This window comes from Macaca nemestrina, chromosome 15 (assembly GCF_043159975.1).
Source record: "Macaca nemestrina isolate mMacNem1 chromosome 15, mMacNem.hap1, whole genome shotgun sequence".
In the NCBI taxonomy this organism is placed as follows: Eukaryota; Metazoa; Chordata; class Mammalia; order Primates; family Cercopithecidae; genus Macaca; species Macaca nemestrina.
Window position 1 is genome coordinate 99,336,883 of NC_092139.1, and position 14,167 is coordinate 99,351,049.

The following is a 14,167-nucleotide window of genomic DNA, read 5'->3' on the forward strand; positions in this document are numbered from 1 at the left end:
TGAGAGTTATTTGAAAGGTTTTCAAAAAAATTTATTTTCATAAATTAACACACATAACAGTGGAAATTTTAGAGTCACAAACTACCAAACAGAAAAGGAACTGCAGGGGCATCATGTATACCAATGTTACCAAAAATGTACAAATTTCATTGAACTACTGACCATGATAATATATAAACATGTCAGGCAGCTATTTTTACTGGCCCAGACCAGCCCAAGGAGATGCTGAGGCCTCTCACGAAGAATTCAAATCCAATTCAGCACCAGAGAGGGGCTTGTGAAGACACACAATCAACAAGCATTGTATCTGAGAGCACACTGCACTAGATGGCCGGCTCAACAAGGACCCCCCTTCATCATCAAAATAGCTTTCGCTGCTCAATTTGTGGCTAGATGGTAACATTAAACTGTAATTTTAGTAAAATTAAATCTCCCTAGCCAGGTTTTTATATAACAAGTTCAGTTCTGGCAAGGAGCCCTTTCCTGACACGAATCCAGGAAAGGATACTCTGCACTTCTGGCCAATTATTTAAACTTTGGATACAGCCACCCACAATGTGGTTATTTAAGAAGTCCTTTCCATGACACCAGGGGGAAAGCTTACAGAAACAAAACAGAACAAGGGAATTACAGAAAGCACCAACTGCATACTCCCTCCACCCCAGGGAATGGGAGAAAAGTATCACTGCCTAAAAGTTGGTCTTTCACAGATCTTAATGTACATGGCATTGATTATGAGACGGAATCCCAGCCTGGAGACGGAGCGACGGCCATGCAGTCATCGGCTACACTGTGGCCTTGGATCTGCTGCTGCCGTCCCGTACGCTCCCTGCTGCTCTTGGCCCAGTGGGCGAGGAAGGAGCCACGGGGGAGGTCTCATGCCCAGAGAGTGGGATCTGGAATGGACCTCAGGTTAGCTCTGGAGCTCGTGCCAAAGACTCTTTCAGGCAAAATTGTGACAAAGTATCATGATTTTCACAGCTCTTGAGGAGCGCTGAGTTTTGGGATTCACAGCATGAGTTTCTGGGCTCTTCAGGCTCCGAATAAGGCAAACGCTACATGTCTTTTCACTGTAACTCCCTCAGCTACCATAGCTTTGAGTAAGGTCAGTAAGAAAAAGTGGACATGATCAGATTTAACAGGAGACGAGGTACAGCTGAACTCATGGAGACATGAAGCTGGAAAGGAGACCAAAAGCAAAAAAAGAGGAGGCAACATGGAGGGAGGAGGCAAACACAGCTAGAAACTGAAAGATGGGGAAAAAAACAACACGATTGAAAGTTTCAGTGAAAAGCTGATGGGCAGAACCCTGATTGGACCTGAGATTTCTCCTCTTTCCCATATTAAAAACACTAAACCTCTGGAAGTGAGTGATAGTTAAGTTGTAGTTAACTGTAACTTCCTACCACTTGGGGAGGGAAGTTCCCATATTCAGAAACTGTACCAACTCCACACGAGAACCAGACTTGTAGCTCTGGGCAAGTGGTGTGCCAGCGGCCGATTACTGTGTCCCATCATGGTTAGGGACCGCAGGCTTGAGGACCCATGACAACACTGCAGCTGGCTCAGTGCTGAAACTGAATGTAAGACAGGTGTGGCTGAGCGCAGCTGGAGCCTACGTATATACATCACCTTCAGGTAAGTAATTTCAAGTTTGCAGTGGGGCCCCCTTCTCAACTTTGGAGCAGCGGAAGGGCCCTAGCCAGAGGGTAGGCCAAGAATTTCAACGAGGGCCAGGGCTGGCCTCAGAACAACTTCTCTCCTACATTGTCAGGACAAGGAAGGAGCCCAGCTCTGTTTCTTCCAGTCCTCTGCTCCCAGTTACCCATGTTCCAAACCGCTGCTCCTGGCTCTTAGAGTGCCACACCTATAACGGGCAGTTGAAACTATCTCTGCAATGTTGGTGACACTACAGCTGTGCCCACTGTTCTCTCTGGGAAACACAGCTGCCACATCACTGCATCTACACTGCCAACGGAGCTGGCAAACAGGGCTTTGTTGACTCACTGCTAGTCTGCAACCTGTCCAGTAGGAGCTCCCTAAACATGCCTGAACAAGAGCACAATGTACTACTCATCCCACTCCCTTAAGCAAAAAAGGCAGAGAGAAGCATTTAGTGTCTAAGAACCCTGTCCCAGGAAGGGAGAGGTATTGAGGTGAAACATAGGTCGTGTCTATACAGTCTGGGCAAAGTGGATGTAGAATGACAGAATCTGGTTAGCATCATTCAGAGCTGGTACGGAAGCCTGGCTCTCTTCTAATTGTATCTGGCCATGGCCTTGGACGCCTCCGTGGATGACCATGTGTGTATTTTACTTGTCTCAATGCTATGTCTGAGGCAGTGGGCCTAGAAGATAGCCGTAGCACACTTTTCTCTCTGGCTTAAGTCAGTTTTTCTGCTCCAGTGTGGCATAGACTGTCAACCTGCAAAAGCAAGGCACATAGAGACCCCCCACCCCCACCCCATCTCCCCATCCACTAGCAAATGGGGAAGCAAAAGAAACCTAAGAGAGTTGACCAACATTCCAGGACGTGCCACTCACTCTTCTCTAACAGACTGACTTGGAAATGTGCCTAGAACTCTGACGGTTCCCATCGGTGGCTGCTCCATGCCAGTGGCTCCCAGGAGGATAGAAGAGGTGATGCTGGTGTCCTGATGATGACTTTTGCACCCCACTCACCAGCCATGGAATGTTAATTCTCTAAACTCTTGTTCTGAGAGAGAAAGAGAAAGAGAAACCCCTAGAGAAGGAGGGGAAGGGGAGCAGGATATGGGGACACAGGACTTCAGTGGAAAAGGAACAAGACCTCGAGGCTGCTGATGCACAGCAGCCCTCTGCCCACAGACTCCTGCAGGCACAAACCCAGAAACTTGGCTGACTCCGGCCTTCGACAGTTCCGGTAGATGTGACACAGGAGCCCAGAGTACAATGAGGTGGCCCTCAAAGAGGGCTGGCTGGGGATTTTTGAGCTCCCACTGCAGGAACACATCTCTGGGTCTGAAGCATGACCCCGACTCTCTTCCCATTCTTGAAGCGAGCTGCCTGGAGAGCCACATATACTGTGGGTCAGCCTGTATCACTGTCTAAGCTGTTGTACTCAATTTTGTTACCTGACACCATTTCAGATAAAAACCATTAAGACCACACCCAACCACAGTATTTTTTCAATGATCGGGAGAGAAACCTGCTCTTACTTAAATCACTAAAATAAATACATGTATCTGGTGGGCAAGAATGAGAACCCAGATGAATAAAAGTGCTCCCTCTAATGAGTTACACTAGAAGCTGGAGATGGGGAAGGGATTGCCTGAAACACATGAATAGGAAAAATGTCTCTTCCATGCAGCGGTCAACTGGGTCAAATGCCTATCATGTAGTCTTAAGACATGTATTGTTTTTCTCCTTAAAAAATTGTTTTAAAATCACATTTAAAGGCTCCAAACATGCAGCAATAATAGTACAAAAACAACAACAAAAAAGAAAACAAATGAAAATAATCCACACCACAACATTAAAAAGTGCAACTTACTTCGAATGGGGCCTGGACGGGCTCCTCTGGCACTAGTGACCCACAGTCACAGAGGGGAGAAAATGATGGGAAAAAGCCACACACGCACAAACACTCTCACATACACTCACATCAATAGGTCCTGGGCAGACAAAAGATTAGAAAACACAACAGCTCATCTTTCCTCAACTACTGAAATGAGCCAGTGAGACCACGTAGGACAGGACGCCAGTTCCCCTCCCTAGGCCACGTTTCTAATAATCTTGGTCTAGCACCACCGTAAACAAAGCGGAACTTTCATATGGACGTGCAAATCCTGTGAGTCCTTGGAATCCTAGTGTTACTGAAGATAGGCTGCTGCTTCCTCCTGTGGATGGCAGAGACTGAGGAGGAGGCTAGATGTCGTTCAGGTTCATTTCCAGGAGAAAGGGAGCATTCCTGAGGTTCTATACTCAGCAGTAAAAGTAGAGGACCCTCCTTCACCAGTTTCTAAAAAGGTTGCACCTTGAAATAGGTAAAATTCATGGACTGTGCATTTTTGAGTGGTTTGGCGGTAGGGCAAAATTAGGCAACCTCTTCCAAGGAGGTCCAAAAAAAAAAAACAAAACAAAAAAACGAACAAACAAAAAAACTAAAATTGAGACCCTCAAACTGAATTGCTTCTCAAGTCTGATGATCGTTCCTGCTCCTCTTCCTTGGCAAAGAAGGTCTCCAGTTCCATTAGTTTCTGTATCAAAAGAGCATCCAGCTCTCGACTCTGCACAGCTGCCTTCTGGGCCCTGGTAAAGCTGCCTGCCACCATGACTTTACCTCGAGCTCTCCTCTTTCGCGGGACTGTAAAATCCTGAAATTCTAGAACTCGCTTCCTCTTCTGTTGGCTTATTGAGATTAGCGTACCATTTCGTTCCTTGGGTTCCTCAAAGATGGTCTCTAAACACCTAAGGATGAAGCACAAAACAGAATCACCAACGGGCTGACTCACATGGCCCATCCTGTCAACAGGGTCAGGGTATTGACGCTGGGTTAACAACCCTTCTAGTCAACAGTGACTGAAAGCTACTTGCACCAACTCTTTTTTTTTTTTCTGTGGGACAGAGTTTCACTCTTGTTGCCCAGGCTGGAGTGCAATGGCATGATCTTGGCTCACTGCAACCTCTGTCTCCTGGGTTCAAGCGATTCTCCTGCCTCAGCCTCTCAAGTAGCTGGGATTACAGGCATGTGTCACTACACCTGGTTAATTTTTTGTTTGTTTGTTTAAGACAGTCTCGCTCTGTCACCCAGGCTGGAGTGCAGTGGCGCAATCTCGGCTCACTGCAAGTGCCACCTCCCGGATTCACGCCATTCTCCTGCCTCAGCCTCCCAAGTAGCTGGGACTAAAGGCGTGCGCCGCCATGCCCAGCTAATTTTTTTTTTTGTATTTTTAGTAGAGACAGGGTTTCACTCTGTTAGCCAGGATGGTCTTGATCTCTTGACCTCATGATCCACTCTCCTTGACCTCCCAAAGTGCTGGGATTATAATGAGCCACCGTGCCCAGCCAATTTTTTTTGTAATTTTAGCAGAGATGAGGTTTCACCAGTTTGACCAGGCTAGTCTCGAAATCCTGACCTCAGGTGATCCACCTGCCTCAGCTTCCCAGTGCTGGGATTACAGGCGTGAGCCACCGCACCCAGCCCTGACTCATCTTTAAAAAAAAAATTTTTTTTTTGAGACAGGGTCTCACTCTGTCACTCAGGCTGGAATGCAGTGGCACAATCACAATCACAGGTCACTAGAGCCTCGACACCCTGGGCTGAAGCAATCCTCCCACCTGAGCCTCCCAAGTAGCTGGGACTATAAGCATGCACCACCATGTCTGGCTAATTTAAAAAGATTTTTTTTTTTTTTTTTTTTTTTGTAGAGATGGGTATATTGCCCAGGCTGGTCTCCAACTCCAGGGCTCCAGTGATCCTCCCTCCTTGGCCTCCCGAAGTGGTGAGATTACAGGCATGAGCCACTGGCTCTGATTCATTTTTTAAAATGGTTACACAGTAGATTCCACTATAAGGAATTAATTATAAGTAATTATAAGTAAATTAATGAGAACCCTAGTAATATTTTAAATGTTGGGTTGTTTCTAATACCTCCCTTTTTTTTTCATTTGAGACAGGTTTCACTCCCGTCACCCAGGCTGGGGTGCAGTGGCGTGAAGTCAGCTCACTGCAACCTCTGCCTCCCAGGCTCAATCAATTCTCCTCCTGCCTCAGCCTCCCGAGTAGCTGGGACTATAGGTGCAGGCCACTGTGCCTGGCTAATTTTTGTGTTGTAGTGAGACGGGGTTTCACCATGTTGCCCAGGCTGGTCTTGAACTCCTCAGCTCAAGCAATCTGCCTGCCTTGGCCTGCCAAAGTGCTAGAATGACAGGTGTGAGCCACTGTGCCCAGCCTTTATTTATTTTTAGCAATGCGGCAAAGATGTTGTAATAATTATACAAATGTGTTAGAGCAGACATACAAAATCTTAGAATAAAATCCTAGAGTTCTCCTATATTCTAGAAACAGTGGGCATTTAATAAATGTTCACTGACTTTAACTGAAATCAGACCTAAGTGAAACTCTTCCTGTATTTGGGTTTACAATCATATCTGAAAAATCAATGATTATCAGTCCTGAAGTCAGCATATTTGGTAAAAATATAAATACAAACTACTTCTTTGTACTTTTTTTTTTTGAGACAGTCTCGCTCTGTCACCCAGGCTGGAGTGCAGTGGCACAATCTTGGCTCACTGCAACCTCTGCCTCCTGGGTTCAAGCAGTTCTCTGCCTCACCCTCCCGAGTAGCTGGGATTACAGGCGACCGCCATCACGCTCAGCTGATTTTTGTATTTTTAGTAGAGATGGGGTTTCACTAACTTGGCCAGGCGAGTCTTGAACTCCTGACCTCGTGATCTACCCGCCTCAGCCTCCCAAAGTGGTGGGATTACAGGTGTGAGCCACCGCGCCCAGCCTCTGTACTTTCTTTTTTTTTTTTTTTTTGAGATGGAGTTTCGCTCTTGTTGCTCAGGCTGGAGTGCAATGGTGCGATCTGGGTTCACTGCAACCTCTGCCTCCGGGGTTCAAGCGATTCTCCTGCCTCAGCTTCCTGAGTAGCTAGGATTACAGGCATGCACCACCACACCTGGGTAATTTTGTATTTTTATTAGAGATAGGGTTTCTCCATGTTGGTCAGGCTGGTCTCGAATTCCCGACCTCAGATGATCCGTCCACCTCAGCTTCCCAAAGTGCTGGGATTACAGGCGTGAACTACTGTGCCCAACTCCTTTTTTTTTTTTTTTTTTTTTTTTTAAGACAGAGTCTCACTCTTTTGACCACACGGGAGTGCAGTGGCATGATCTTGGCTTACTGCAACCTCTGCCACCTCATTCAAGCAATTCTCCTGCCTCAGCCTCCCAAGTAGCTGGGATTACAGGTGTGTGCCACCACACCCAGCTAATTTTGTATTTTTAGTACAGACAGGATTTCACCATGTTGGCCAGGCTGGTCTTGAAACTCCTGACCTCAGGTGATTCGCCTGCCTTGGCCTCCCAAAGTGCTTGGATTACAGGTGTGAGCCACTACTTCCGGCTGAGACTACATTTTCTTTTTCTTTTTTTTTTTTTGAGATGGAGTCTAGCTCTGTTGCCCAGGCTGAAGTGCAGTGGCGTCATCTTGGCTCACTGGCATTTCCTCCTCCCGGGTTCAAGCAATTCTCCTGCCTCAGTCTCCCAAGTAGTTGGGATTACAGGTGTGAGCCACCATGCCCAGCTAATTTTTTTTTTTTTTGAGACAGAGTCTCGCTCTGTCACCCAGGCTGGAGTGCAGTGGCGGAATCTCGGCTCACTGCAGGTTCTGCCTCCCAGGTTCACGCCATTCTCCTGCCTCAGCCTCCCGAGTAGCTGGGACTACAGGCGCCTGCCACCACACCCAGCTTTTTTCGTATTTTTAGTAGAGACAGGGTTTCACTGTTAGCCAGGATGGGCTCAATCTCCTGACCTCGTGATCTGCCCGCCTTGGCCTCCCAAAGTGATGGGAATTTTTTGTATTTTTAGTAGAGACGGGGTTTCACCATGTTGGTCAGCCTGGTCTCGAACTCCTGACCTCGTGATCCACCCGTGTTGGCCTCCCAAAGTGCTGGAATTACAGGTGTGAGCCACCGCACCTGGCTACATTTTATGTAACCCAGTACACTTTATTTCCTATCCTATTACTGACCCTAATTCAAGTGCTGGAATTGAAAAATACCAATTCTAGCTATTTATAAGACCCAATATTGGTACAACTGAACATAAACTCTTTCTAAAGTGAAAGGGCTGGAGATTCACATCAATCATTTCAAATTCTTCCATTTCCCAGCTATAATTACCTACCTGTTTGCAGGAGGAGATTTATAATTCTTGTTGGTATATATCTCTTCTAAACTAAACTCTTTCTTCTTTAACCTGAAAAGAAAGAAAGAAAAAAATTCTTCATGTTCTCTCTTTTTTATAGACAAGGTCTTGCTCTGTTGCCCAGGCAAAAGGGCAGTGACAAGATCATAGCTCACTGCAGCCTTGAACTCTAGCCATCCTCCAGCCTCAGCCTCCTGAGTAGCTGGGATTACAGGTGTGTGCCACCACGCCAGGCTAGATTAAAAAAAAAAATTAGGCATGAGTTACTGTGCACAGCCTCGTGTTCTCCTAAGAGGGAAGATATTGATTTCCCAATGCTATCCTTTACATTTGCTCCAACCTATCTGTAATGTTTTAGATGTGCCTCATGCAAACAATGTGTACTGGAAAAAATGTGTACTGGATTTTCTTTTCCAGGGTACCAACCTTCAACTTTATGTAACTGAGTCCATTAATACTTACTGGGAATGATATATTTAGATTGGTATCTATTATTTTTCATAGATTTATATAGATTTTACAGCTGTTGTTTGTGCTGTCTTTGCAATGTTTCTTTTCATGAATTGACTGTTCTTTTTTTTCTATCTCCCTCCACTGACTAGGAAACTATATATTCTTTTTTTTTTTTTTTTTTTTTTTTTTTTTGAGGCGGAGTCTCGCTCTGCCGCCCAGGCTGGAGTGCAGTGGCCGGATCTCAGCTCACTGCAAGCTCCGCCTCCCGGGTTCACGCCATTCTCCTGCCTCAGCCTCCCGAGTAGCTGGGACTACAGGCGCCCGCCACCTCGCCCGGCTAGTTTTTGTATTTTTAAAGTAGAAACGGGGTTTCACGGTGTCAGCCAGGATGGTCTCGATCTCCTGACCTCGTGATCCGCCCGTCTCGGCCTCCCAAAGTGCTGGGATTACAGGCTTGAGCCACCGCGCCCGGCCGAAACTATATATTCTTTTTTGTTTTTTTCTGTTTTAGAGATGGGTCTTGCTCTGTTGCCTAGGACTCTGAGGCTAGGTACAGCCTAGGTGACAAAGACTCTGTCTCTTAAAAAAGATATATATATATATACACACACACACACACACACAACTCTTCATACCTATCAATTATACAGTAACTCTGAGGTACAGCTTGAATAGTAAAAGCAGGCCATATGCTTGCTTTTTTCCTTTCATAACAAATTTCCAAAACAATGAGTTGGTTTCCCAGTATCTTCCAAAGATGGCCAATGGTATTAAATTTTTTTAAGTATCATTATGAACTACCGAGTTTATATTTGATATGCTGTAATCTACTGAACTTATTATTCTTTTGAGGCTCAGCTGGTCTCATCTGTGGCCAGAGGGAATCTCTTCAAACTGGTTCTTGAGAGCCAGGCATGGTGACTCCCAACAGTAGTCCCAGTTACTTGGGAGACTGAGGCAAGAGGATTGTTGAGCCCAGGAGTTTGAGACCAGCCTGGGCAACAAAGCAAGACCCTGTCTCTATAAAAAATTAAAAAATAAAACAAACAAAAAACTGGCTCCTGAATCCCTTTGACATGACCCTAGGAGTCTCTGAGAGCTCTGCTACTTTCTGGTATGACAAGATGCATTCATCTTATTCATTTCCTGCCCTAGACCTGTAATCACTCTCCAAGGAGTCCAGGTTCACATACTATAAAATTCATCCATTTAAAATGTACAATTCAGTGATTTTTAAAATACTCACTAGGTTATTCATGATCACCACTATCTCATCTAGTCCAGTTTTTTATGAGACAGGGTCTTGTTCTGTCACCCAGGCTGGACTGCAGTGGCACAAACATGGCTCACTGCAGCTTCAACTTCCTGGGCTGGGCTCAACAGATACTCCTGCTTCTGCCTCCATGTAGCTGGGACCACAGGTGTGTGCCACCATAGCCGGCTTATTTTTTTATTTTTTATTTTATTTATTTCTTGAGACAGAATTTCACTCTTGTTGCCCAGACTGGAGTGCAATGGCACGACCTCAGCTCACTGCAACCTCCACCTCCCGGATTCAAGCAATTCCCCTGTCCAGTCTCCTTAGTAGCTGGGATTACAGGCGTCCCCCACCACGCCTGGCTAATTTTTGATTTTTTTTTTCTTTTGAGATGGAGTCTTGCTCTGTTGCCAGGCTGAAGTGCAGTAGAGCGATCTCAGCTCACTGCAACCTCTGCCTCCCGGGTTCAAGCGATTCTCCTGCCTCAGCTTCCCGAGTAGCTGATACTACGGGTACACATCACCACACCCAGATAATTTTTGTATTTTTAGTAGAGATAGGGTTTCATTGGCATTGGGAGTTATACCTGATGTAAATGACGAGTTGATGGGTGCTGACGAGTTGATCGGTGCAGCACACCAACATGGCACAAGTATACATATGTAACAAACCTGCACATTGTGCACATGTACCCTAGAACTTAAAATATAATAATAATAAAAAAATAATAGGGCAGAGGAAGCAATCATATATATGCATTTGTCTCATGTGAGCCTCAGGGTGATGACTTTGAGTTCTGTCTGTCCTTTGCCTACTAGGAATTTCCTTGTGGGCAAATTTTGAGGGCGGTATGCAGCCTTTTTATCTTTCTGTTAAATAGTTATGTTATTTAGGAATAAAATGGAAGCAAGTTTACCTGAAAAAAAAAAAAAAAAGAGAGGGTTTCACCACATTTGCTGGACTGGTCTTGAACTCCTGACCTCAGGTGATTCACCCACCTCGGCCTCCCAAAGTGTTGAGATTACAGGCGTGAGTCACCATGCCCAGCTGTAACTCTGACCGGTTTTTTTTTTTTTTTGAGACGGAGTCTCCCTCTGTCGCCCAGGCCAGAGTGCAGTGGTGTGATCTTGGCTCACTGCAAGCTCCGCCTCCCGGGTTCACGCCATTCTCCTGCCTCAGCCTCCCGAGTAGCTGGGACTACAGGCACCCACCACAATATCTGGCTAATTTTTTTGTATTTTTGTAGAGATAGGGTTTCACAGTGTTAGCCATGATGGTCTCAATCTCCTGACCTTGTGATTCGCCCACCTCAGCATCCCAAAGTGCTGGGATTTCAGGTGTGAATCACCACGCCTGGCCACTTTGACTTTTTAGTAGAGATAAGGTTTTATCACATTGGCCAGGATGGTCTCAAACTCCTGACCTCAGATGATCCACCCATCTCGGCTTCCCAAAGTGCTGGGATTACAGGCATGAGCCACCATGCCCAGCTGTAACTTTGATTTTTTAGTAGAGATGGGGTTTCACCATGTTGGCCAGGCTGGTCTTGAACTCCTGACCTCCGGTGATCCACCCACCTCGGCCTCCCAATGTGTTGGAGTTACAGGCGTGAGTCACTGCGCCCAGCCTAGTTTTTCATTTTTTTTAAAGACAGGGTCTCACTCTCTTGTCTGGGTTAAAGTGCAGTGGCATAATGATAGATGACTGTGCCCTTGACCTCCCTGGCTGAAGCAATCCTCCTGTCTCAGCTTCCCAAGTAGCTGGGACTACAGGTGCACAGTACTATGCCCGGCTAATTTTTTTTTTTTTTTCTTTGAGACGGAGTTTTGCTTTGTTGCCCAGGCTGGAGTGCAGTGGCGTGATCTTGGCTCACTGCAACATCTGCCTTCCAGGTTCAAGTGATTCTTCTGCCTCAGCTTCCCAAGTAGCTGGGACTACAGGACAACGGTATGCACCACCATGCCCAGTTAATTTTTGTATTTTTAGTAGAGATGGGGTTTCATTGTATTGGCCAGGTTGGTCTCGAACTGCTGACCTCGTGATCCGCCAGCCTCGGCTTCCCAAACTGCTGGGATTACAGGTGTAAGCCACCACACCTGGCCTCCAGCTACTTTCTTTCTTTCTTTTTTTTTTTTTGAGACCAAGTCTCACTCTGTTGCCCAGGGTGGAATGCAGTGGTGTGATCTAGTTTAGGCTCACTGCAACATCCACCTTCCGGGTTCAAGCAATTCTCCTGCCTCAGCCTCCCAAGTAGCTGGGATTACAGGTGCCCACGACCACGCCTGGCTAATTTTCAAAACCGTGTTTAGTGGAGATAAGGTTTCACCATGTTGGCCAGGCTGGTCTTGAACTCCTGACCTCAGGCAATCTGCCCACCTTGGCCTCCCATAGTGCTGGGATTACAGGCATGTCTGGCTAATTTTTAAAAACTACTTTTGGTAGAGATAGGGTTTGTCTATGTTGTGCAGGCTAGCTTCGAACGCCTGGGCTCAAGTGATCCTCCAGTCTCAGCCTCCCAAAGTGCTGGGATTATAGGGTTGAGCCATGACGCCTGACCTGATCTTTTGTAGAGATGTGGTCTATGTTGCCCAGGCTGGTATCAGACTTCTGGGCTCAAGCGATCCTCCTGCCTCTACCTGCCAACATGCTGGGATTATAGGAATGAACCACCACACCCAGCCTTAAAACACTTTCATAACTCCAAAAAGAAACCTACTTTTAGCAGTCACCTGGACTCTCCCCTACCACCCAGCACTGGTAACCACTAAACTACTTTCTGTCTCTAAGGATTCTAGACATTTCATATAAAATGAATCACATAGAATGTGCTGTTTTCTTCTTTTTTTTTTTTTTTTGAGATGGAGTCTCGCTGTGTGGCCCAGGCTGGAGTGCAGTGGCCCGATCTCGGCTCACTGCAAGCTCCACCTCCCGGGTTCACGCCATTCTCCTGCCTCAGCCTCCGAGTAGCTGGGACTACAGGCGCCCGCCACCACGCCTGGCTAGTTTTTTGTATTTTTAGTAGAGACAGGGTTTCACCGTGTTAGCCAGGATGATCTCCTGACCTCGTGATCCACCCACCTCGGCCTCCCAAAGTGCTGGGATTACAGGCTTGAGCCACCGCGCCCGGCCGAATGTGCTGTTTTCATAGTTAACCACTGTTGTAGCATGTATCAGTACTTTGTTCCTTTTCCTGGCTGAATAATACTCCATCTATGGACATACCATCTTTTCTTTATCCATTTATCAACTGATGAACATTTGGTTTCCACTTTTTAGCTACTACGAATAATGTTGCTGTGAACATTCATGCACAAGTTTTTTGGTGAATGTATGTTTTCAATTACTTTTTTTTTTTTTGAGACAGAGTCTTGCTCTGTCACCCAGGCTGGAGTGCAGGAGTGCAATCTTAGCTCACGGCAACCTCCACCTCCTGCGTTAAGGCAATTCTCCTGCCTCAGCCTCCCGAGTAGCTGGGGTTACAGGCAAGCACCACCACTCCTGGCTAATTTTTGTATTTTTAGTGGAGATAGGGTTTCACCATATTGGCCAGGCTGGTCTCGAACTCCTGACCTCAGATGATCTGACTGCCTCAGGCTCCCAAAGTGCTGGGATTACAGGCGTGAGCCACCATGCCTGGCATGTTTTCAATTCTTTTGGGTACATACCTAGAAGAATTGTTGGGTCATACGGTAACCAATTTTTTCAGGAACATTTTACATTCCCATGAGATGTGTATAAGGGTTTGAGTTTCTCCACACCCTTACTACACTTATTTTCTGTTTTATTTTTTCTTCTCATCCTAGTGGGTGGGAAGTGGTGTTTCACTACGGTTTTGATTTGCAGTTCCCTGATGACTCATGATGTCAACAGCATCTTTTCAAATGCTTGTGGGTCATTTGTCTATCTTCTTTGGAGAAATGTCTATTGAAATACTTTGTCCATTTAAAAAATATGGTTATTGTCTTTTGGTTGTTGACCTGTAAGAGTTCTTTATTGCTTGTGGATACCAGACCCTTATTAGATGTGTGATTTGCAAATATTTTCTCCAGTTCTGTGGGTTATATGTTATCTTGTTTTTTGTCGGAGACAGTTGGGCATGGGGAGACAGTCTCGCTCTCTTGCCCAAATTGGAGATCAGTGGTTTGATGATAGCTCACTGCAGCCTTAAAATCCTAGACTCAGTGATCCTTCCACCTCAGCGTCCTAAATAGCTGGGACTATAGAAGTGTGCCACCACGCCTGGTTAGTTTTACTTTTATTTTTGTAGAGACATGCTGCCCAGGCTGGCCTTGAACTCCTGGGCTCAAGCATTCCTCCCACCTTGGCTTCCCAAAGTGCTGGATTACAGGCGTGAGCCACCATGCGTGGTCACCTTTTTTTTATACTTTATTTTTTTACAGTAGTTTTATGTTCACAGAAAGACTGAACAAAGTAGACAGTTCCCATATAGCCCCTGCCTTCACACATGGATAGCCTTCCAGAGTGTACAACTGTTATACAATGAACATATATTGATACATTATTACCACCCCAAAGTCCAGTT

The 14,167-nt window shown here is 46.0% G+C and overlaps 1 protein-coding gene across 6 annotated transcripts in view; it reads right to left on the reverse strand.

Moving 5' to 3' along the window:
- LOC105487198 (proline rich 14 like) overlaps positions 1-14,167 on the reverse strand; it is a 72,313-nt gene continuing 58,146 nt past the window's right edge. For all 6 annotated transcript variants that reach the window (XM_011750538.3, XM_071080447.1, XM_011750540.3 and 3 more), the window contains 2 exons: positions 7,893-7,964; positions 1-4,448 (listed from right to left, as the gene is read on the reverse strand). In XM_011750538.3, coding sequence (XP_011748840.2) covers positions 4,157-4,448; positions 7,893-7,964 — 364 coding nt within the window. In that variant the 3' untranslated portion in view covers positions 1-4,156. The remainder of the gene's footprint in view (positions 4,449-7,892; positions 7,965-14,167) is intronic.